The sequence below is a fragment of the Choloepus didactylus genome, chromosome 3 (assembly GCF_015220235.1).
Source record: "Choloepus didactylus isolate mChoDid1 chromosome 3, mChoDid1.pri, whole genome shotgun sequence".
NCBI lineage: Eukaryota > Metazoa > Chordata > Mammalia > Pilosa > Megalonychidae > Choloepus > Choloepus didactylus.
This window is the reverse complement of record NC_051309.1, coordinates 166,679,056-166,703,389: the sequence shown is the minus strand read 5'-3', so window position 1 is coordinate 166,703,389 and position 24,334 is coordinate 166,679,056. Positions and strand designations below refer to the sequence as shown.

The window sequence follows — 24,334 nt, the reverse complement described above, 5'->3', positions numbered from 1 at the left end:
TTGTGACGTGGCACAGCCTCCCCTCAGCAGAGGTCCTGGAAGAGCACGGCAGGGATAGGGGACCTGCTTGGAAAACCCAGGGTCCTTATGCCAATACCAAGGACTTGTGGGTCAGCGGCAGAGACAATCTGTGGCAAGACTGAAATGAAGGCTTAGCCTCGTGTAACAGCCTTAAATCTCCAGGAACACCTGGGAGGTTTGATTATTAAAGCTCCCCTGCCTCCCTAACCACCCAGACACACGCCCCACATTCAAGGCAGACAGCACCAACAACACACCTAAACTTAGTGCACCAACTGAACTCCACAAGAATCAGATCCCCACACACCACAAAGACAAAGTCGGGGAGAACTGACTTGAGGGGAACAGGTGACTCGCAGATGCCATCTGCTGGCTAGTTAGAGAAAGTTTAGAGATTGGTATTTTTTAATATCCAGAAAGAAACCTATCAAGTAAAGCAAATGTCTAGAGGCCAAAAACAACAGAAAATCTTAAAGCATATGATAAAACCAGATGATACGGAGAACCCAAACCCAAACACCCAAATCAAAAGATCAGAAGAGACACAGTACCTGGTGCAATTAATCAAAGACATAAAATCACACAATGAGAGCATGGCACAGGACATAAAGGACATGAAGAAGAGCATGGCACAGGATATAAAGGACATCAAGAAGACCCTAGAAGAGCATAAAGAAGAAATTGCAAGAGTAAATAAAAAATAGAAGATCTTATGGAAATAAAAGAAACTGTTGGCCAAATTAAAAAGACTCTGGATACTCATAATACAAGATTAGAGGAAGCTGAACTCAGCATCCTCGACAACCACAGAAAGGAAAATGAAAGAACAAAAGAAAGAATGGGGGAAAAATAAAAAAAATCAAAATGGATCCCAGGGACACAATAGATAAAATAAAACATCCAAATTTAAGACTCATTGGTGTCCCAGAAGGGGAAGAGAAGGGTAAAGGTCTAGAAAGGGTATTCAAAGAAATTGCTGGGGAAAACTTCCCAAACCTTCTACACAATATAAATACACAAAGCATAAATGCCCAGCGAACTCCAAATAGAATAAATCCAAATAAACCCACTCCAAGACATATTCTGATCAGACTGTCAAATACTGAAGAGAAGGAGCAAGTTCTGAAAGCAGCAAGAGAAAAGCAATTCACCACATACAAAGGAAACAACATAAGACTAAGTAGTGACTACTCAGCGGCCACCATGGAGGCGAGAAGGCAGTGGCATGACATTTAAAATTCGGAGAGAGAAAAATTTCCAACCAAGAATACTTTATCCAGCAAAACTCTCCTTCAAATTTGAGGGACAGCTTAAATTTTTCACAGACAAATGCTGAGAGATTTTGCTAATAAAAGACCTGCCCTACTTCATATACTAAAGGGAGCCCTACTGACAGAGAAACAAAGAAAGGAGAGAGAGAGAGAATTTTAACAGACATATATAGGACATAACATCCCAAATCACCAGGACACACATTTTTCTCTAGTGATCACGGATCTTTCTCCAGAATAGACCATATGCTGGGACATAAAACAAGCCTCAATAAATTAAAAAACAAAAACAAAACCTGAATATATTCAAAGCACACTCTCTGACCACAATGGAATACAAATAGAAGTTAATAATTTTTGATTTGTAACTCCACTATTTACTTCGTACAGGATATAAAATGCATAAACTCTAATGACAATCAGTGGTTTTGGACTCACTGTAAAATATGTAATTTTTGACAAGAACTATATAAAGGTGGGGGAATGGAGGAGTATAGAAACATAGTTTACATGTCCTATTGAAGTTAAGTTGGTATCAAAGAAAAACAAGGTTGTTATGGATTTAAGAGGTTAAATTTAAGTCCCACAATAAACACAAAGAAATTATCAGAGAATATGACCATAGAGATGAAAAGTAGAGTATGTGTTAGGAGAAGTGGGGGAAGGGGCAATGGGGAGTTAAGAAATGAGTGTAGGGTTGCTGTTTGGGGTGAAAGGAAATTTCTAGTAATGGATGGTGGGAAGGTGATAGCATTGCAATACTCTAAATGTGATTAATCCCACTAATGGAATGCTAGGGAGGGGCTGGAATGGGAAGATTTAGGCCATATATATGTTTACACAATTGATAAAGAAAAAGATAGTCTAAATAGGCAATGACAATGAAATGCCAAGGATGAGCCTGGATGGGATCTGAGAATAGAGGAGAGGAGACTCAAAGGGACACAGTGGGAACATAAGAAAAGAAAAAAAAGGAAATACAGAATATAAGCTTTGTATCAATGTTGAATTTCTTGAACTTCTTAGCTGCGCTTAATGGGATTGCATCAAAGAATGTTCTTGTTCATGGGAATTGTATATGTGAATTATATTGTTTGTTCAAGGATGTGTGCAGCTTGCTCTCATATGTTCAGAGGACAGAGCAATAGATGATGGATGACAGACAGGAGACAGGAGAGAAGGAGGGAGGGAGGGAGGGAGGGAAAGAAAGAAATGGTGGTGTGACAGGATGTTAAAGTTGGATCGGGGTATTGGGGGAGGGGGGTCCGAGTATGCTGGAGTTCTGTGTATGGGTTTTGTATTGTTTTTGCAACTGTTCCTGTAAGTTTGAATTTATTTCAAAATAAAATTAAAATAAAAATCTTCTAAAAGTTTATCTTCTAAAAGGTTATCTTCTAAACATTATCTTCTAAAAGTTTAATAGCTTCACATTTTTTCATTTAAATCTACACTCCATTTGAGTTAATATTTTTTGCATAAAGTGAGGTTCATTTTTTGCCTTTGGATATATAACTGCTCCAGCACCACTTGTTTTTGGAAAGGCTATCCTTCCTTATTAAATTGCCTTTGTACCTTTGTCCAAAATCAGTTGGCTGTACTTGTATGGGGGCTATTTCTGGATTCTCTATTATGCTCCAATGATCCAAGTGTCTATCCATCCACCAGTATCCCACAGTTTTGATTACCATAGCTATATAATAAATCATGAAATTAGGAAGAGTAATTCCTTCCACTTTATTCTTTTTTTTTTCAAAATTGTTTTAGCTCGTCTGGTTCCTCTGCCTTTCCATATAAATTTTAGAACAATCTACACAAAATCCTGCTGGGATTTAGTTAAACCTGTGTATCAGTTTGGGGAGAATGAACATTTGAGTCTTCCAATCCATGAACACAGTATGACTCTCCATATATTTAGATCTTGTTTGATTTCTTTAATCAGCTTCTTATAGTTTTCAGCATACAAATCCTATACATCTTTTGTTAGATTTAAACCCAAGTATTTCATTTTTAAACAATTATAAAAGATGTATTTTTTAATTTGTTTCCCACATGTTCATCACTAATATATATAGATATATTGTTTTTTGCATGTTGACCTTGTGTCCTGTGACCTTTCTGAACTCATTTATTGGTTTCTAGGAAAGTTTTGGGTAGATTCCTTGGGATTTTCTATGTAAATGATCATGTCTTCTGCAAATAGGGACAGATTTATTTTTCCCTTTCCTATTTGTAAGCTTTTAATTTCCTTGCCTACTGTACTGGCTACAACTTCCAGTATATTGTTGAATAAAAATGGCAAGAGCAGAGATCCTTGCTTTGTTCCTGATCTTAGGAGGAAAGCATTCAGTCTTTCACCATTAAGTAAGGTGGTAGCTCTAGGTTTGTTTGTTTTTTGTTCTTTATCAAGTTGTAAAGTTACTCTCTATTCCTAGTTTTCTGAATTTTTATCATGTATAAGTATTGAATTTGTCAAAAGCTTTTTCTGCATTGATTGATATTGAGGAGTCCAGCACCAGGCCAAAATCCTACGTGTGATATTTCAAGGCTGACCATAGGCAATTACAAAGGATTTGCCTGGCTGGCCTCATGGGGAAGCTGCCTTCCCCATTCCAGACTTGGTGCACAGCTAGTGAACAGCAGTCTCCAGTGGGAGTTGCAGTCAAGAACCGGTGCCTCCCCACCCCTGCCCCTGGTGCCTGCTACGCTTACACATATATTTGCATTCCTAGCCCAGATGGTTCCATTCAGGAGTATGGGGGGAGGGGTTGACTAGGACCCTTCTCTCCACTTGGACTCAAGTCTTTCCCATCCCTAGCCCTTCTCCCTCTCCCTCCCCTGGCCCACAGAATAGCAACAGACTTCTGTTCAGGGCCCCTGGCAGTGAGACAAGCCCAAGCCCCCACCCTGCCCCCACCCCCCAGTCTGTGCTGATTTGAGCAACTCCTCTTTCTAGGGAAGAATAGAAGATTAGGGAGCAGGCACCTATTTTTACCTCTTGCTTACACTGTCACAGTAACTGAATATAGGCCTGTTTGTCACTTTCTGTTTGGCTCGTTGTAATTGATCACCTTGACCCTTGGCACCTTGACAAATAAGACCTTATGATTTTTTTTAACCTTTTAATATGGTGGATCATACTGATTGATTTTCAAATACTGAACCAGGCTTGTGTCCCTGGAATAAATTCCATTTGGTCATGGTGTATTTTTAAATGTATTTTATATATTGTTATATACTTTTTATATATTGCTGAACTCTATTTGCTAATATTTTCTTGAGAATTTTTGCATCATATTCATGAGGAATATTGGTCTGTAGTTTTCTTTTTAATTTTTTGTACTGTCTCTGCCTGAGTTTGGTGCCAGGGTAATACTGGCTTCCTAAGCTGAGTGGGGAAGTGTTCTCTCATTTTCTATTTTTGGAAGAGACTGTGTAGAATTGGTACAGATTCTTCTTTAAACATTTGGCAGAATTCTTCAGTGAAACCGTCTGGGTCTAGAGATTTTTTTGGAGAGTTTTAATGTTATGAAATAAATTTCCTTAATAGTGATAGAGCTATTCAAACAATCTACTTCATTTTGGGTGAATTTTGGAGTTTGTACTTTTTGAGGAATTGGTCCATTTCATCAAGGTTGTCAAATTATGTGTGCAGAATTTTTCATTGAATTTCCTTATTATCATTTTGATGTCTGCAGGATCTGAAGTGATAGTCACTGTTTCATACCTGATAGTATCAATCTGTATTTTTTCTCTTTTTTCCTTTGTCCATTTTGCTAGAGGTTTGTCAATTTTTAAAAAATGCACCTTTTTGTTTCATTTATTTTCTGTTCTTCTGTCTTGAATTTCATTGATGTCTCATCTACTTTTTATTATACCTTTCTGCTTTGGGTGTTTTTCTTATTTCTAATTTCCCTTTCAGCACTGTTTTAATTGCATCCCATAAATTTTGATGTGCTTTCATTTTCATTGGTCCAATGCATTTTTACATCTTCTCTTGAGACTTCCTCTTTGACTAATGGATTATTTAGCAGAATAATGTTTTGAAATGCAGAAAACAAAATACATGGGATTATAAAGGAAAACAATTATATTGAAATATAGTTATCAAATTATTATAAAATCATGATAGAGTAATATGTGAGCTTTTTTATTAATACATTAAGTAACAAGAAATAGTGAAGGGTCTATTAAATACTGTGGTTTTGAAGTAGTGATGAGTATAAACAATAATTCCAGATGTCTGCAACAACTGTAAATATAAAAAATCTGTGATTTCTTAAGGTGACAAAGCCATCAGTATTGCTAAAACTACTGTGATTACTGCCTATATTCATAATTGAAAGAAATGATCGTTTTCAGTTAGAGGTTAGCAAAAATAATTATGTAATATTTTTGTTCCTGGACCTTTTGAATTCTATCTCAAACCCCTTGAGCATCAGTGGGATCCAGGTTAAGAAATGATTTAAAGTGTTTCACTCTGATAATGTTGCCCTTTTTCTACTTCTCCACCTTCCTTATTTTGGTCCTTCTGGTAAGATATCGGGGCCTTATGACCTGAGCAATTAAGAATGGAAACATTTTGGTTTGAGGGACAGTCAATTCTTCACTTTTAACAAATACCAGTCAATCTAAACAAATAAACTAGCATTTTAACCTACCTGGATCCTGCTGTTTCCCCAGTCTGCTACAATAATGTTTCCATTTGAATCCACTGCTACACCTGTTGGAGCGTTAAACTGCCCATTTCCTTCTCCATTTGAGCCAAATTTCAACATGAACTCTCCTTCCTGATTAAATACCTGCATGAAATATTTTTAAATTATTTTATGAACATACATTATGGATGTTTAAAAATCTTGTACCTGAACAGGATATATTTATAACAAGACCTATACTTTAAGATATCCTAAATAAATATAAAACAAACAAAAAAGTCTGTAATCTAGACCCCTCTCCCCCATGTCAACTGAGGTTCCAAAGTTTACTGTGTAAGTCTGATTATCATTTACTAGATCACTATGTTTTTTTTTCTGGTTCATACCTGGTTATTAAACAATTTGTGTGAAAAAATACTTCCTTTATAAACTACAAAATGTTATACAAATAAAAGTTGGTATGAGTAAGTAAACCAATAATTTTCAACAATATTACTCTTTCTGCTTTTAAATTAATAGCTAAATATCAAAAATGTCCTAACAGGGTAGAAGTTAATCTAAAATTGGGTTAAACAGTAGTTCTGTTAAGCCAAATGCTTAGAATTTATTAGCATTTTTCTAAATAAATGTAACAAGAAAGATTAGGCTGGACTTCACACTAATAACAGGGACAATTAATTTAGTGTGTGTGTGTGTCTGTGTGTGTGTGTGTGTATGTGGTGGCAGTGGATAAGGAATAAGAAAAGGGCTTTTTTAGTTACCCTCAGAAGTGAAAATAAAAGTTTTACATGATCCTAAGGCTTTGATGAACAGAACCTGAAAGGAGGCTGTTAGAAACAGGGGCCTAAAACAGAACTTTTAAGCAAATTTTCTAAAGCTGATACAGTCCAGACATGGATTATCATGATTAATTAAATACTCTTATTAATTACTGATTTTGAGAGAATTGGAATTTTAATTGACATGTGTCCAACGCTAACAGTACAGTGAGCATAATTTTATTTTGATGATTCAAATGAGACATCAGGGAAAGCGGGACATCCCTATCTCTGAAGACTAAAATTACTTAAAGAAAAAGAAGCAAATGTGTCATGACTACTTTCTGAGTTAATTACGTAATTGCCAAGTAAGCAGATTGCCTCTTTGGTTCTTTAGGGAGGACAAAAGACAAGAACAACTTTCATTTACTAAGGAGTCATGTTTTTAAAATCTTCCCTTTTTTATCCCCCTTTTCATAGAACAGTCTAGTTTTAAAGACCAAAGGGAATGTGTTCATTTATTATTCTCTGCTCTTTCCCTTATTAAGTCTTACAAATAAGCAACTTTTGTTTGTTTATTGTGTTTATCTCTCTGAGTATGTTTTCCTTGGCATAATCCAAATGGCTCATGTGCTTCTGCTTCATTCTGGAAAAACGGAGAATGCCAAATCTAGTTTTACTGGTTTTGCAATGAAAAGAAAATATATGCTGAAGGTAACTAAAGGACTAACATACATGCCCTTGGCCTATCGGTACAGATTTCACATCTACCAACAAAGAAGTGGCATGAACCCAGGATTACTGCTAACTGCACTGTGTTGCATGGGAAACAAAAGCCCAAGTATTCCATAAAAGCTCTATGGTAACAGCTGTCAAAGAGAAGAGGAAAAACAAAAGATTGTAGTATTCTGAAATAAGAGAAAAACTGCGGAAGTAGGTAACTAAAATAACCTACCTCTACTATAATTGAAGTTTTCTAAATCTTAAGAATTATAAATTTCTCATATTTTCTAATTTTCCCATCTAAAATGGGAAATTTAATTGCTTATAAATTATTCAGATGAAAACATATTAAGAGGCAAAAGTGTGAGCTGAAAGTTTTTATAGCTTTGGGTTTTATAACAAGTTTACACAGCAAATTTTCATAAATTTGATCATCCTTTTCTGATTTCAAAATTCTGCTTCTCTCAAATATCACCCCCACTTGGAAGTCTTCCTTCGTATTCTCAGCTATGGAAATATTCTCTTATCTTCTGGACACATACAGAAGCTTGTATGTACTTACTTAAAAAAATCATTTATTGCTATCTGCCTTGCATTTCAGTTACTTACATATGTTTCATTTCTTTCTACAACATAAGCTAGGGCTGGAAAATAGGAGCCGTCCCACATACCAATGTCAGCTGAGTCACAGAGGCTGCCTGGAACACTGGGATGGGAAAGGCTCTGAAGCCCAAGTTATGCTTAATAGGAAAGGGCAACTGAATTATTTATTACTGTCTTCTGGTGGGCACACTGGGCAGCATCTATGTCAGGCGTTTTCTGGTCTTTGCACTGTCAGGATCTCTTTGGGTTTCTATGGAGGAATTTATTTGAATGATTCCTCCATAAAGTGAGAGAAGGAGGTATGATAGCAGCTTGTGTTACCCTTGCATAGCTGTGTGCATCATACAAGCACTGGTACAGCCCCCTGGGAAGGACAGTCACAAAGCCCAGTCCCTGCTGCCTTTTTGCTCTCTCTTCTCCCCTTCTGCCCCCATTTGGATTGGCTTTTCCCACTGTTTTCATCCTTCTACCAAGACACCTCCTTCAGAGTGTGGTGGTGGTACAGATTGCTGCTTATCTGCACTGGTGGGAGGAGGCAGGGATGGAGCTCTATCACTATGGGAGCAACTGGAGAGAAGACATGACAGGAAGTGGCCTCAGAAGTGAGCCAAGGATTGAGAAAATCTTCTTGACCATAAGTGGGGGAGCAAAATGAAACAAAAGAAAGTTTCAGTGGCTGAGAGAACTCAAATGGAGTCGAAAGGTCACTCTGGAAGGCATTCTTATGCGCTATATAGACAACCCTTTTTAGTTTTTAGTGTACTAGAATAGCTAGAAGGAAATACCTGAAACTCCTGAATTGCAACCCAGTAGCCTTGATTCTTGAAGACGATTGTATAACTATGTGGCTTACATGTGTGACTGTGTGACTGTGAAAATCTTGTGGCTCACACTCCCTTTATCCAGTATGTAGACAGATAAGTAGAAAAACAGGGACAAAAATTAAATGAAAAATAGGGTGGGATGGGGGGATGGAATGCTTTAGGTGTTCCTTTTTACTTTAATTTTTATTCTTATTTTTTTATTTTTTTGAAGTAATGAAAATGTTCAAAAATTGACTGCAGTGATAAGTGCACAAACTATTTTATTATTTTATGGTACTGTGAACAACTGATTGTACACTGTGGATGAGTGTATGGTATGTGAATATATCTTAATAAAACTAAATTAAAAAAAAAAAAAAGATGTGAGCCCCAGTGTATACTCTTTTCCCTCACCTGCCCCCATCACCGTAACTCACTGTGCACTAATCTTTGCCCAGGGATTTGGCGCCCATCAAAAAAGCGCAAGGCCCTTCTATTTTCTCAGGTTAAAGGTGCCCTCCAGGACTAGCAGGGGAAATGAGGTGGCAAAAGGACTTTTAACACCTTTGCTTGTTAAAAACCATACCCCTTATCTAGCTATTCCAGTTGTCAATATTGACATATTATCTTTTTTTTTTGACGTATTATCTTAACTTCAGTTGCTCAATGGTTCTAACTTCTTCCCCGACTTTAGTCAATGACATACCTCCTACACTATTTCCTTATAGTAATTATTTTTTAATTGACTCTCTTTAAAAATTTTAAATGAATATATTTACTAGGAAAACTTTGTATCACTTCCCTAAGTGGAAAACAGTATTACTTGATGTCAACAGAAGGTAATCCTAAAAATAAATACGTAACTTAAAATAAAAATACCTGTCAGTGCACTGCCCATGATCTTAATATACTTTCCTTTAATGGAATGTGCACTGAACTTTGAGAAACCATGGTTTAAAATATTCCTGAGTATTTTTCGTTTTGGTAAATGAAAAATTTGTTTTAAAGCACCTTATTTTTTCCTGATTTGCTCATAATTGTCAAATCTTTATCTCCCTATACCTAGAGTAAGATGTACTGTACTCCTGGGGAGGTGGTCATATTCTGAATAACACCAAGTGTGTGGAAGCATTCTAAGAAGTATGAAATATGCTACGTGAATGTAAATTAGGGCTATTTCCCCCCAAATTGTAACAAAGTCCCAACATCTAATTTTGTTTTAAAGGCCTTATAATGCAGAAATTCACAAAATGATCATTTTAATTTACTAAAAAGCCACAAAATATTAAGCTTCACAAAGCATAATTGCTTTTAAAACTAATTTTCAAGTCATCTCCATTTACATCAGTTTCAAATTAAGAAACTTACTGCCACTATATTTTGTTCAATTATCTGAATCTCCAAAGTCTTTAGGACTAAAAATTAAAGGTGCATCTTTAAGCAGAAGCAAAATCTATACTTTTAGGTTGCCTCCCTCAGGTTCTATGTGTGTATGTGAATATTACATTACATTCCCCCAAACCAATTTCTCAATAAAAGCAGTTAAAAGTTAACAACTGATATGTTTATAGTACCTTGACAGAATGGTTATGGAAATCTGTAACAATAATTTCATTATTGCTATTTACAGCTGCAAAATGGGGACCTGCAATAAACATGGAAAAAACGGTGAGGACCATAACAACAAAATGATTACAACAATACAGCAGTTACTGTTAAAATACCACCACCACCAACAGTTACTTAAGAAAGAAGGAAGAGTCGTAGGCTCAGTCCTTGAAAAATCATTCAGCTGGTTTCCTGGCTCCACATAGCATGGATCTTATGCTATTCTACTCTTGTGACTCTCTAGTCGGACTTCGTCCAGGAGTTCTAGCAGCCCTAATGGAGTGGGACAAGCAGTAAGCATCAGAATTCATTCTCCGCACCGCCATCTGAAAGTCACATCGGCTAGCTTCCCTGAATATGGGTTAGTTATTTTAGGGCCCTCAGTTCCCACTGAGGACAGATGGTAAAGATGGTAACTTTCAGTATTGGGAAAAGAACTCCAAGATATCATATTTTAAAAAACAGAGCAGAAGGCCCATACTTTATAATTTTGGGTGACATTCAGAACTTGGCAGGACTGGAGATAAAGCACAAAGAGAGATTAAGCAAATCAATGTTCAATGCAAAAAACATCCTTTTAAAAGAAAACTTAATAAATTGTTTTCAGCCTCTTCTTGTAGATGTAATGACCTAAGGAAGCTTGTGATTGCAAAGTGGTACTTTAAAAAGAGAAGCAAGAGACTGCCCTCCTGTACTCAGCAAACATTCTGAACTCCTGTCCTCTTATAATCTCCTAGAAAGATGAAAAAATGGTCATGCAGCGGCTCTTTAAATAGAACTACAGTAGTGGGGAAACAGGAGTTACTCCATTGTTCCTCAAACATTTTTATTTAAAAAAAAAGCATTTCATTCTTAAACCCATCTTTTGTTTGAATTAATATTCTAGGATTAGACTTCTGAGTTGTAAACTGCCACCGATAAAAACCACACCTGGATTTCAATTCAACTTACTGCAGGTGGAGGAACTGAGAAGCATCTAACCATGCCTGTGCTTAAATGTCATCCCCAGCATCTTTCCCAAAGACAGCAAACATACAAGGAGGTGGTGTCTTCAACATGCTCCAATATCATGCATATGTGAGCAGAAGAAGCATAAAAAAGGGGTTTTACATATTACCATCAAGTGTACCTGCAAACTGCCTGTCCCCATTTCCTCGGCTACCAAACCTGGTGACTATTTTCCCGTTTGGCTGGAAAATAAACACACAGCACGCCTTGTTGTCCACCACAATAATGTGCCCATTGCGGTCCACGGAAACTCCTTTGGGCCCCATCAACTTTCCTGATCCAATTTTCGTCTGTTAGAAACAAGTACGGAAATCAAGTACAAACATCAAAGCTTAAAACATCACAGAACATGAAGATAGACATTTGTTTTAATAAACATTAACTTGTTAATGTTCAAACAGGAGAGCACAGTTACAGATAAAGCTCAATGATCTTTTGTCTTGCAAAATTGTCTTTCTCACATCCATTATCTGCTACTGATATTTATATGAGATCCTTGCATTTTTTAAGGATTGTCACCAAAGATGTTCTAAAATCCCTTAACTGGGGTCACAGTTCCCTTCCAAAGAGGCAGTATGGTAAAATGAAAGCTCTTTGGGGCAGGAGTCAGAAGACCCTGTCCTGTTTCTTTCACTTGCTTTGGTCACACCTGGTATAATACAAATGGATTTAGTTTCCTTTGAAGTTCAGATTATATATATATATATAAAATATATATTCCTTATAAATATTTATATATTAATGTTAAACAGGAAAGGATGATTTTATTCAGGGGCTGCTATAGCAAGAGAGAGTAGAACTCAACTCCACTGAAACAGAGGACAGCAAGCTTTTTATTTTTTAATTGGAGAACAGTTTTATTTATGAATACCAACATAAGAAGCCTTAATAAACACTAGGACATATATAGAAGTGCATTAAAAGAATGCCCTGTCCAAGTAAGGCATGTTTCAGAAATGGAAGCTATCAATATAATTTACATATTGATAGATTAAAACGGAAGTCTTGGATTATCTCCACAGATGCAGAAAAGGTAATGGATAAAATTCTGTATAGCATCTTGACATACCTGGTATAGCACAAATGAATTTATTTTCCTTGCAATATAGAATCTTTGTATATATACATATATAGTAAGCTGAAAAGTGACTTCAATACTTTTCCATGGTATTTTTGGAATATGTACTAAACAAAATAATGCAGGTAAAAGTGTTAATAAAGAGGGTAACAAATATTAAGCAGTCACTAAAGGAAAGCTATCATTGTCATCTGCCACCAAGCTTGACTAGACTTAACCTCCATGTGGGTGGAGGTCAAGTCTTGTTTATCCACCACTATGTACTCGGGAACACCGTGGTACACAAATGGTACTCAACAAGTATTTGCTGAATATAATAATGAAAAAATTTAGCATTATAATTAAGACAATCATAACGATTAAATGGCTCCAGTTTTCACAGTATTTTAAATGAGGGGGAGCATCTATTTCTATAAACCATATACCATAAGCATTTTAATTTTTATTCATTTTTCTAATCAGCTTATATGGAAGTATATATGAAAGATATATAAACTTCTGTGAATAAAACACTACTTGTATTTAAAAGGCTCTTTGTATGAGACATACATCTTATACGATTATCTTGTATTCTTATAGTTCCATTATCTTGAGTACTTATAAACAAGTGTTCCATCATTCACCCATTTACTCAATAACTCTACAGACCTTGATGAAGCACCCACTATGTGCATGATATTGTGTTCTAGACACTTGGTAATCAAAGATGAATAAGTTATAACTCCTGCTCTCACGGATGTTTCAGTCTCTTTGCAGAGAAAAACATTGTCCACTGTACCCTTTTTAAGTGCCTAGTATTGGGTTTTCAATCTGGTAGATTCAAATAGGGAGGATTCAAATAGGCCACCTCAGAAGCCATGTGGAACAACGACCTGATGAGACAGGTCACTGTAGACAAGGAAGGAGCACCCAAGCAAGGGAGCAGCTGGCAAGCGTGCATGGGGAGTGAGGAGAATCTTAAGAACCAAGGTTCTCCCTGGCCCCAGGCTTAAAATGTCAGAGGGAAGCTGACCTGCATGTTTTTTATGGAAGAACTTCCAAATATGCTATTGCAAAAAGCAAGGTACAGAACAGCGAATATAGTCTGAGCCCACTTTGTTAAATGTGTTCTATATGCACATAGATATCTGTTATAGATGCATACATGTATCTGGAAGGAAAAATAAGAAACCAAAGTCTGTTTACAGCTAGAAAAGTGGGATTAGTGGGCTTTACCCTTCTGTCAGTTTATTTTAAAAATCTATTTGCATTATTACTTTTTAAATTAAAAAATAAAATGCAAAAAATTACATTTTCATAAGTTCTGTTTTAGCCCTTATTTTCTCCAGATATATCAGCGCTATCCAAAAGAAATATGCAAGAACCACATATGTAATTTTAAGTGTTTCAGTAGCCACATCAAAAAAAGTAAAATGAAACAAGGAAAATTAACTGAATTATACATTTCACTTGAGCTTAATATATCCAAAATATTATCATTTCAACATGCTATCAATATATAATTATTAATGAGATATTTTATAATTTTTTGGACTAAGTCTTTGAAATTCAGAGTGTACTTTATACTTACAGCACATCTCAATTCCTACCAGCCCCATTTCAAGCATTCACTCTCCACATGTGGCTAGTGGCTACCATATTGGACAGTGTATCTCTGTATACCCCTAAGATCTCATTTATGCTTACAGCACCAACTATCACCCTTAGGTGTAAGATTCCCATGTCCATATCTCTAGGCATGACCTGTTTTACAAATTGCCATTTTAGACTCAACCAAGATTAAACCAAATTTATCTTCATTTCCACCATTAAAAAATAATAAACAAAAAGAAAAAAAAGAAAGAAAACCAAAACCAGCACCTCCTGATTTCCCAATTTATTTTACAACACCATAGTTCTTCCAGTCACCCAGAGCAAATTTCAAAGCAATATTCATTCTTTCCTTCACCAGTTTGGACCTCAGTTTTCTCATCTGTAAAATGGCAGCTAGAGCATTTACTTCTTCTGTTATGCAGATGCCCAGAAAGGATAAGAGAAAATGCTCCCCTACTCATTCAGTGGATATATCTGATCTATAAGATTATCTTCTTTCCCAACAGAAACATGAAGATATGTTCAGAAGAGAGTAAGGAGAGAGGGATGAACCATAGTGGGGGTTCAGACTTAATGCAATCCTTAATATACTTGCAAGTTTATAAAGGACTGAGATTTATATTTGGTCTCTTTAGAGCAAGGGGACACAGTTACTTAGGAAGGAAACAAAGATTTTCTTGGAAAGGGAATCTGTTGTGTAAATTTGATTCTGATTCTGCAATCTAGCCCAAAGATCAAAAGACTGTAACATAATGGTTTGTAAAGAAATAGCATACTTTCTTTCATGTCTGAATGGAAGGTATGTCAGCAGAGATCAAAAGGAAAAAATGACACTCTGATTATTAAAGCAAGAATATCATTACTACTGAACATTATGAACAATAGTTGTTACTTAGAATGACTCAGCCATATAATATCAAATAGATGGTAATTATCTAGAATAAAAACAGAAAATAAAGGATTACCTCCTCCATTTTATCATGTAGTGAGACTGGTACAGGTTTAAAAGAAAAAACTTAAATGTGAACCAAAACCTCTTTTCTTTCTACTTCCCTTCATTGCTCCCAGTTTAGCTGCACTGGATTCCGTCAAGTTAAACAAGTGCTACTGCATTCAGCCCGACAGTGTATGCTCCACATTAAACAGAACAGTAAACAAAAATATTTTAGACCCAAGTTTTGGAATGGTCAAATGAAAGTATTTAGCTCAAGAAATAGGCCTTAAATTGAAGAGGGAAGAGATGAGATATTTCAGAATATGCTGGTACAGGGCCTCTGTCTGTTCTGACCACAGAGAGTTAGTTCCTAGATGGGCTGGAAGATACCAGTAAGGCAGAAAGAAGGAACGAAAAAAATTAGAGAAGGCAAAGAGGAATGAAAGTTGGGGCTAAGAAGTTGGTGTGAAAAAGAAAGAGATATGATAAATCCCTGGAACTTTGCTATAAGGAAGGACAGGAGACAGGAGGATGATAAGAAGGGAGAGAAGGGGGAGAAAGAGGGAAAAGAAGGAACAAAAGGAAAGGGGGATGGGGAAGATCTCACACTCGGCATTACAGACACAAAAACCCCGCAACAGGTCTTTCATGATCTGTGCCTCCGAGATGGAATCTGGAATGGGGCAGAATTCAGATGGCATTCTCATCTCATCTTTATTCTCATTTCCTCATCAGAATAACAAGCACAGTTTTGGAGGAGCGAGGATAGAGGAAGTGAACATTGGACTATGCGTGTAAAAGCACAGTGGGATTTGGCTTTCAGGAGATCATGGCTACAGAACTGGAACGTGAACTCTTGGCTGAGTTCATTTCACTAAGATGAGGAAATTCTCTTGATAGGAGGCTCAGAATCATAGTCAATAGTGGTTTAAACTGAAATTTGATGAAAAACAATGTCCAGATAAAGCTGTCATCTTGATAATTTCAGAGCACAGGTGTGACTTAGAAAGAAGAAACACGGGGAAAAAGTGTTCAGTAAAGGAGAGGGTTTATGTCTTGTGGTTTGTGGCTCATTCATCATTGGGTCATTCCTTCATTCAACAAACATTTATTCAGTACCAATTATGGATAAGAGTCTGTTCTAGGTTCTAGGAATGTGGAAACATAGTTCTCTAGTTTACTGTTTGCCACATTCCTGGATGTCAGAATGAAATACAGTTAAGAGTTGTCCACAAAATGTTGGACTTCCCTACATGGGTTATTACGGATATTCTCACTAGCATCGAAGGCTAACAATTTGGTAGAATGAGCCCTCGATCTTTGAGTGTGCCCTTGTGAAGCTTGTTGCTACAGAGGAGAGGCTAAGTCTACTTATAATTGTGCCTAAGAGTCTCCCCCTGAGTACCTCCTTGTTGCTCAGATGTGGACCTCTCTCTCTCTCTAAGCCCACGCGGCAGGTGAACTCACTGCCCTCCTCCCTATGTGGGATCTGACTCCCAGGGGTGTAAGTATCCCTGGCAATGCGGGACATGACTCCCAGGGATTAGCCTGGACCTGGCATCGTGGTATTGAGAATATCTTCTTGACCAAAAGGGGAAGCAAAATGAAACAAAATAAAGTTTCAGTGGCTGAGAGATTTCAAATGGAGTTGAAAGGTCACTCTGGAGGGCATTCTTATGCACTATATAGATATCTCTCGTTAGTTTTTAGTGTATTGGAATAGCTAGAAAGAAATATCTGAAACTGTCAAACTGCAACCCAGTAGCCTTGATTCTTGAAGGTGATTGTTTAACTATATAGCTTACATGGTGTGACTGTGTGATTGTGAAAACCTCATGGCTCACACTCCCTTTGTCCAGTGTATGGACAGTTGAGTAGAAAATGGGGACAAAAACTAAATGAAAAATAGGGTGGGATGGGAGGGGAGAGAGGGGATGGAATGTTTTGAGTGTTCCTTTTTACTTTATTTTTTTGGAGTAAGGAAAATGTTCAAAAGTTGATTCTGGTGATGAATGCAGAACTGTATGATGGTACTGTGAACAGCTGATTGTACACTGTGGATGATTGTAGGGTATGTGAATATATCACAATAAAACTGTATTTAAAAAAAAAAAAGAGCTGTCCACAACCCCCAATCTGTTCTCAAAGTAGTCACTTATTTCAAAAACATTAATTCTGATCCTCACACTCCTTCTGCTTAAAACCCTTTGACTTTCCATTTTACTGTAAGTTGCAATCGAATGCCTGGTCAAGGTTTGGGATGGTGGGTAGGGGCCTGCAGGGCACAACCCTCCTCCCTTTCTCACCACTCCAGACCCTCCGGCTTTCCACCCACCCCTCAGCCTCTGCACTGCTGTTCTGTGGTGTGCGCCCCTCCCCCAACCCCAAAGGCTCTTCAAATGGCCAAATTCTCCTTTCATGGGTCTCGGTTCTAATGTGATCTCCTCAGAGAGGCCACTGTTGGTGACCTCTTCTGAAATAGTCTTTCTCCATTTTGTTATTCTCTAACAAAACTCCTTGTCACAGCCCTCCTAGGAACTCTTCAAAAATTAAATAATATTTCCTCCTAGGGCTGGAATGTCTTTACAGTGCTTTTAAAAACATAGACTTTTTGTATCTTACACATATAAAATATTCTTCTGATGTTAAAAATCAAGGTAGAAAGAAAGACAAAGCGAGGCTGTGTGGAAATCTCAGTCCAGGTCTGGGCCGAGTGCTTGGGGCTGCTTTGGAAGCGTGGCTATCAGATTCCTACCCGGCACCAGCACCCCTACCCCACCCCCGCCCACAGGATGTTCTGAAATATTCCAACTGTTGGTTCTCATTAAGAAAAATAAAGCTATTAGGAAGGAAATGGGAATTCTAAAAGAGAGAAATGGAATTGAATGATCCTGCCTCAAAAACTTTTCTGGAGGTGGGTTTTATAGAATAAGAATATGAATCAACAGACTACCTAAGCTGACTACCTGTGCTTTCACTGTGCTGACTCAGTTATCTGAAGTACGACAGTTTCCAGCTATCGTTTTCTTTTCTGCCACAGCTTCACAGATTACTTCCTATTTGGATATACCAATGAAAAAACAGATCTAGCTTAGATAACCCTATTAATATAAAGAATCCACATTTGTGTTAAAGGTACATCCTTCCAAACACCTGTTTCATTTTGATGAGTCCCAACAAGAAAGAAAAAGCAGAAAACAAGCATCTCGGTACACAGCTGAAGGCATCACACTTGGAAGAACTCCTATTACAGTAGTACAGTGCTGTCCTTTGGGTTTTGTTCAATACCTATCGTAAAAAATAGGATATCATTCAAACTATCCTCTATCCATTCCCCCTATTCTGCACGGGGCATAAGCGTTCTTTCGTGTTTATTCCAATTATTACCCAATAGTGTTCGAACTCCGAGAATCCAGTTCTTCCAAGAAGAGTATCTATTAGATGTGGAATATTGATCCATGGAATGAAAAATGCTTTATTCAGGAAACTCTCCTCTTTCAGATACAGAAAACTTGTCCCAATATGTGAAACCTATTTTAGTATTAGGTTCTGAATTTAAAAAGATAGAGGTCATGATTTTGCTAAAGTGTGAAAGAACAAATCGGTTGTCTCCAAACTAGATGAATATTTTCAAGAAGTTACTGAAAAGTTTTCATTGTATTCATGTTAAAGTTTTCATATTTGGGCATGTCTTACCACAAATATGATTATGAAAGCACAAAAGAAGGGGAGGAAGTTATAAATAAAGAAAGGCAAAAGGCCCTTTCTTTGTACATGGCCATCATATGTGGTCATCAAATTTCTAGTGGAACAAAAAATTCAAGAGCAAATGAAAAATTGTGTGCAATATTGTGGAATTTAAAAATGACAGTTTTTTATTCCCTTTAGATTAATAAGATGTTACCCCACACACAAAAAAAGGCTCCAATCTAAGGGTTGTTAATAATCATGTAACTGATTTTCATAAAAATAATGTGGTAACTTTAGTAATCCAAAGACTTTAAAAATGAAAATATAAGTTTTCTAACAAAAAACTAATGAGCGAATTTTGTGTATTCTGGAAATTATAGAACAGAGGATGAAAAGCATCATCTATGAATGCTTAAACAAGGAACTGATCACCAGAAGTTTGCATGGGTCATGAAGTGCAAATCACAGCTGATGGGACAGACTTTATTTTTTTGACAGGGTTACTGGAAGCATGGAAAGAGGCATTTATTGGATGACTATTTCATACTAAACACATATAAATTTCAGAAATAAAATCTCATTTAATCCTTATCCAAATCCTATGAGATAATTTTTTTAATCCAAATTATAAATATGAGGCTCAAGGATATTATATAATATGCCAAAGGCCAAATCCTGCAGAGCTGGAATTCCAACCCTGATATGAATCAAAGTTCATGTTGTCACCTGTAACAGAGGCCTCTCTTAGGCTGCATAGAAGGACTACAGAAGGCCTTTAGGAAGGCCTCTGACAAAGCATCCCTTAATCTTCCTGTGAGCAAATGTAGAAAATGGGCTAGATGATAATATCCTTTGATACTACCTTAGAAGAGAGATTTTTGTTATCACCAGAGGGCTCTCTACTCTTTGGTGATTTGCTGGAGAAATAGAAGCCATTTTTACATTTCCATGAAGATGATGCCAGCAGTAATAGCAAACATGTCAAAGTGTAGCTCAACTAGCATTTTCTCCATGAAGCTGGCCCTTTGCTTTCTTTTCCTTCCAACTCTTATGTTGCCTACTTCAACACTGCATCAAACAATTTATGATTAAAGGATGGTATAAATTATTTTCTGTCATTTCTTGTTTATTAGTCCTTTCTCCTCAACTGGCCCATAAATTTTTTTATCTTTATAATTCTGTTTTTCCCGTATCATCTATTACAGGCCTGAGGAAGTAGAAGGCACATCATAAATGACAACATATAGATTAATTTGAGATACATAAATTGCCTACTCATAACCCTTTTCTAAAAGTCATTGTTTTTCATTAAATTGTAACAGGAACAGTTTCCCTCTAAATTACATGATTAAGAAAAAGCAACTGGATAACCTAATTGCTTACTTTATGAATGAAGCCACATCTAGAATATATATATGGGTAGATGCATGACATGATCTCACTTCATAAAACTTAGATGTAACAAAGTCAAGATGTCTTTGTGTGTGAAGAATTATTGACTATTTTATTGAATCTCAAAAATGAAGAAGGTCTTTTTTGATGACATAAGGAAGAGCATGAAAAAGAAAGAGAAACTCAAATGGAATAAATATGCTCTATTCCAAAAAAAAAAAAAAAAAGAAAAAAAGGTGAATTACTCTCATATTTCCAGTTCCTTCTATCTACTGCTTAGTTTAATCTTACCTTAAACTTCCCATCTGAAGAGAAGATGCTAACCCATTTATTATCATAATCTGCAATGATTATGTCCCCACTTGGATGCACGGCTACTCCTGTGGGCCGCTGCAGCTGCCCGGGAGAGCGTCCTCGGATGCCAAAGCGACTTTTGAACTGGCCATCATTGGAAAATATCTGTAAAGCAAATTCCATTCATTAGATGTGAACCAGCACAGAAACTGCTGAGAAAGAATTGGCAAGAACATTTGTCAGATGCGCTACAGGTCAGAACATGCAAACTCTATTTGAAAAAAAGCCTATATACACATGACAAGCTTCTCTTTCTTTTCTTGTGCCATGTGTCTTAGGTCCTAAGTAAGAAAATATGCAACTGTATCTATTTTATCAAAAAAGTGGTTAAAGTATACAGTTGGGGGCCATACCTGCACACATTGGTTGTTACTATCTGCAATTAATATCTTTCCACTTGTAGATGCAGCTACTCCCTGTAGATTTGTAAACTCTCCTTTATTTCTTCCTTTGGTACCTAAAAATAAATGATAAAATCACAAGAAATTAAGCACTAGAGAATTAGGTTTCTCAGTCTCAGCAAGAGAATTCCAGAGGTAACCTGAAAATGCAGTATGCTTTAGAATTATATTTTAAAAATAAATGGGAAGCTCCATGACCTCATCTGTATACAACTAAACTTCTCTTCCAAACCAACCAGGACTTTGCAAAATCACTTTTTTTAGGCAAATGCCAATCTTCCCTCATTATTTTATAGCTATATATGAACATGATTAAAATATACTTAGAATCTACAAGGACTTAATAAAAAACTAATACTCCAATCGAAAAGATACAATGGGAGAGGAGCCTTATTTTGGAGTTTTGGCAAAAATCCCATCTCTCACTCAGCAGTTCTTAAAAGAAACCCAGACACTTGACTTTGAGTGCATTTAATAAATCATAAGACCACAGATGTCATAAAAAAGAGCAGACTGATTTTCATCTACTGGATTTATTTATGTACTATTTCCAAAGACTCAGTATCTCATAGATTGTATATTCTTCCTGAAAACATAAAAGATATCTTGACAGGGTGCTTTCTAGATTAAATAAGTAAGAAAGGCTAAAGGAAAGTAATTAATCAAAGGGAACAGTCTTATCCTTAATAGACTTCTGTTAAAGGGAGAGATGAGGCAGAGGGAAAAAGGCAAAGGAATCTACAGATTAACACGCATCTGTTTTTGTTTCAAAAGAAGTATTTATGATCTATTTCAATAGGACTATACAAATATTGATGGATGGAAACAGAATGAAATTATCAAGAAGGAAGTTTATATTTTCACAGTTGGGAGAAAACCATGCTTCAGTTTTATAATTTCGTTTATATTCAAAAGAACAATGGGATATTTTGCTTTTAGACCTTAATGTAGTGCCTTACAAAAGAGCAGACAAGGATACACATGCTTAGGCACCATTTAGGAGTAGTTAGACTCTTTGGAAACAGATTTTTGAATTTTGGAAGTAAAATTGGTGATGAAATTAAACTCCGGATAAAATCATCAACAGAATTGCGGAGGAGAACCATCTTAGATCATCTGGTTCTCACCAGGCCCATGTGACAGTTGCCTTTTTGAAATCCGGACCCTATCAAATTTACTCACTACCTGCAGTAGGTTGAATGGTAGCTCCCCAAAAGGCAGATCCACTCAGAGCCTGTGCGTGTGACCTTATTTGGGAAAAGAGTCTTGCAGGTATAATGAAGTTAAGGATCTTGAGACGAGATCATGATGGGTTCAGGGTGGGCCTTAAATCCAGTGACCAGCGTCCTTATAGGAGAAAGGCAAAGGGAGATGTTCAACACATGGACACAGGGAAAAAGTCCATGTTACTGAGGAGGCAAGGACTGGAATTATGCTGCCACAAGCCCAGGAACACCTTAAGACACCCAAAGCTGGAAGAGGCCAGGAAGGAAACTCTCCTGGCACCTTCAGAGGGAGCTGGACCCTGCTGACACCTTGATTTTGGACTTCTGGCCCACAGAACTGAGAGAATCAATTTAAGCCACCAATCTGTGGTCATCTTTTTATGGTAGCCTTAGGAAACTAATACACTACATCTCTCTATCTATTCTCACTAACGGAAAAGAAATTTGGGGCTCCAGATCCTCATCGTGGTGAAAACTGTTCTATTTTAATTCAAATATATCAAAAGAGAGGACCTTTTATACTTGATCCACATAAAATCCCTATAATATGCATGCATATAGTATCAGTGAACATTTTTTAAAAACAGTGTGTTGGCATCTGTTGGTAGGGGGCAGGGGAGCTTGAAGGAGGTCTGTGTGAAGGGGGCCAATGTGGTATTACTTCTTGGTCATCCCCACTGATGTGTGAATAACAGCTGATTAACAAGCAGGGTACGAAGGACCAGGAAAAGAAATGATTCTTCCAAAAAGCTCAGTTTATAAATACTTTTTAAAAGGTTGCAGAGGCAGGTCCAGGGTCTCTTAAGAATAACACTTAATCTATCAAAAACATCTGATATTGACTGTGGTGATGAATGCACAACCACATGATTATATTGTGAACAATTCATTGTACACTTTGGATGACTGTATGTTATGTGAATATCTCAATAAAACTGCATTAAAAAATCTGATAAACAAAAGCAAGGAAGTTAGCAAGATGATGAAATGAGGAACAAGTTCTAAAAAAAAAAAAACATTAAAAAAGCAAGAGTCATACACTGAGATTGGAAGAAAACCCCAAAAATTAATTCTGTAAGGAAAAACCAGGCTGTTCCAGATCCTTGCTTATGCAAAATTGGAAGTGCACCCATGGCCCAGAAGGCATACACATAGGGAAAATAAATACTGAAAATGATGAAGGAGGACAGTGAGCGAGAGTACTGATTTGCTGTCCTTCTGGTCCAGGTGGGGACAAAAAGTGCCTACTGCTCTCTTTCAGTGAACCTTCTACTGTCCTGCTAAGGGCAGAGCTTACTCCACTTAAAGAAGGCTCTGCTTGCAGTAGCGGTGGATGTTTCAAAGGAAGGGAAAAAATGGGTAAAACCGTGGTTTAGAAGTTAAAGGAGTACCTTAGTCAATCCAAGAGATTTCATTTTTCTTCTGAAAATATGGAGGTGATATTGGAGGAAAAAAACCACTTTAATAATTATAAATATTATAATATTGCATATTATATATTTTATATTGTATATTATATAAATTTTGATGACCTCAAGGCCCTTTCTTGGCAAAAATTAGCACACGTTTTGGAGTATCAATAGAAATGTGTATAATTTTTAAACTTAAGACATTTAGTCAGAAAAAGGAGAAGGAAGACTCCTATGCTCAGCTTGAAATAAGTGTGAGATGCTCTGTACCTACCAATACTGGGTTGTCATTAGATCAATGAAAACTACATTGCACAAGAACTGCAAAGAAAGAGCTGCTATAACCTCTACTAAGTTGGAGGGTAGTGTGTTGGCTCAGCTCCTACTCTCCGTCTCAGGTTGACTATAGCCTGCTTCTCTTGCCCCAGCTGTAAATGAAATCACAGGAATGGACAAACAGCCGTCAGTCTAAGATTGCTTAGATATTTGTATAAGAGCTAGATGAAAAGGCATCGCTGTTCTACTTTTATAACATTTGTTTAGAAAAATCTTTTTCTTTAAGCCATATGGTTCAGTTTCTGGATAGCAGGGGCTGGAATTACATCCCTTGATTCTCATGAACATTTTTTGGCTTGTCAGTGATTACTGCTAATCTTTTAAAAATTGTTTTTTAATTCTCTTTTAACACAGAGCAGGATCACAGTGTTACTCCTGAAGATGAAGGGACACCACCAGCATATTCTTGAGGGACAATTAATCTGTGCTATTTTTACTAGTGACTAAAGTGGAAAAATCTTGGTGGTGAAA

The 24,334-nt window shown here is 36.8% G+C and overlaps 1 protein-coding gene across 17 annotated transcripts in view; it reads right to left on the bottom strand.

Annotated features, from left to right (window-relative positions):
- The window catches only part of TRIM2 (tripartite motif containing 2), a 195,332-nt gene that overhangs the window by 7,781 nt on the left and 163,217 nt on the right, over nt 1–24,334 (bottom strand). For 16 of the 17 annotated variants that reach the window (XM_037830850.1, XM_037830844.1, XM_037830847.1 and 13 more), the window contains 5 exons: nt 20,845–20,948; nt 20,429–20,596; nt 11,572–11,740; nt 10,409–10,479; nt 5,951–6,091 (listed from right to left, as the gene is read on the bottom strand). In XM_037830850.1, coding sequence (XP_037686778.1) covers nt 5,951–6,091; nt 10,409–10,479; nt 11,572–11,740; nt 20,429–20,596; nt 20,845–20,948 — 653 coding nt within the window. Of the gene's footprint in view, nt 1–5,950; nt 6,092–10,408; nt 10,480–10,577; nt 11,741–20,428; nt 20,597–20,844; nt 20,949–24,334 lie in introns of those variants that run through there. The other variant, XR_005215980.1, reaches the window with a different exon arrangement.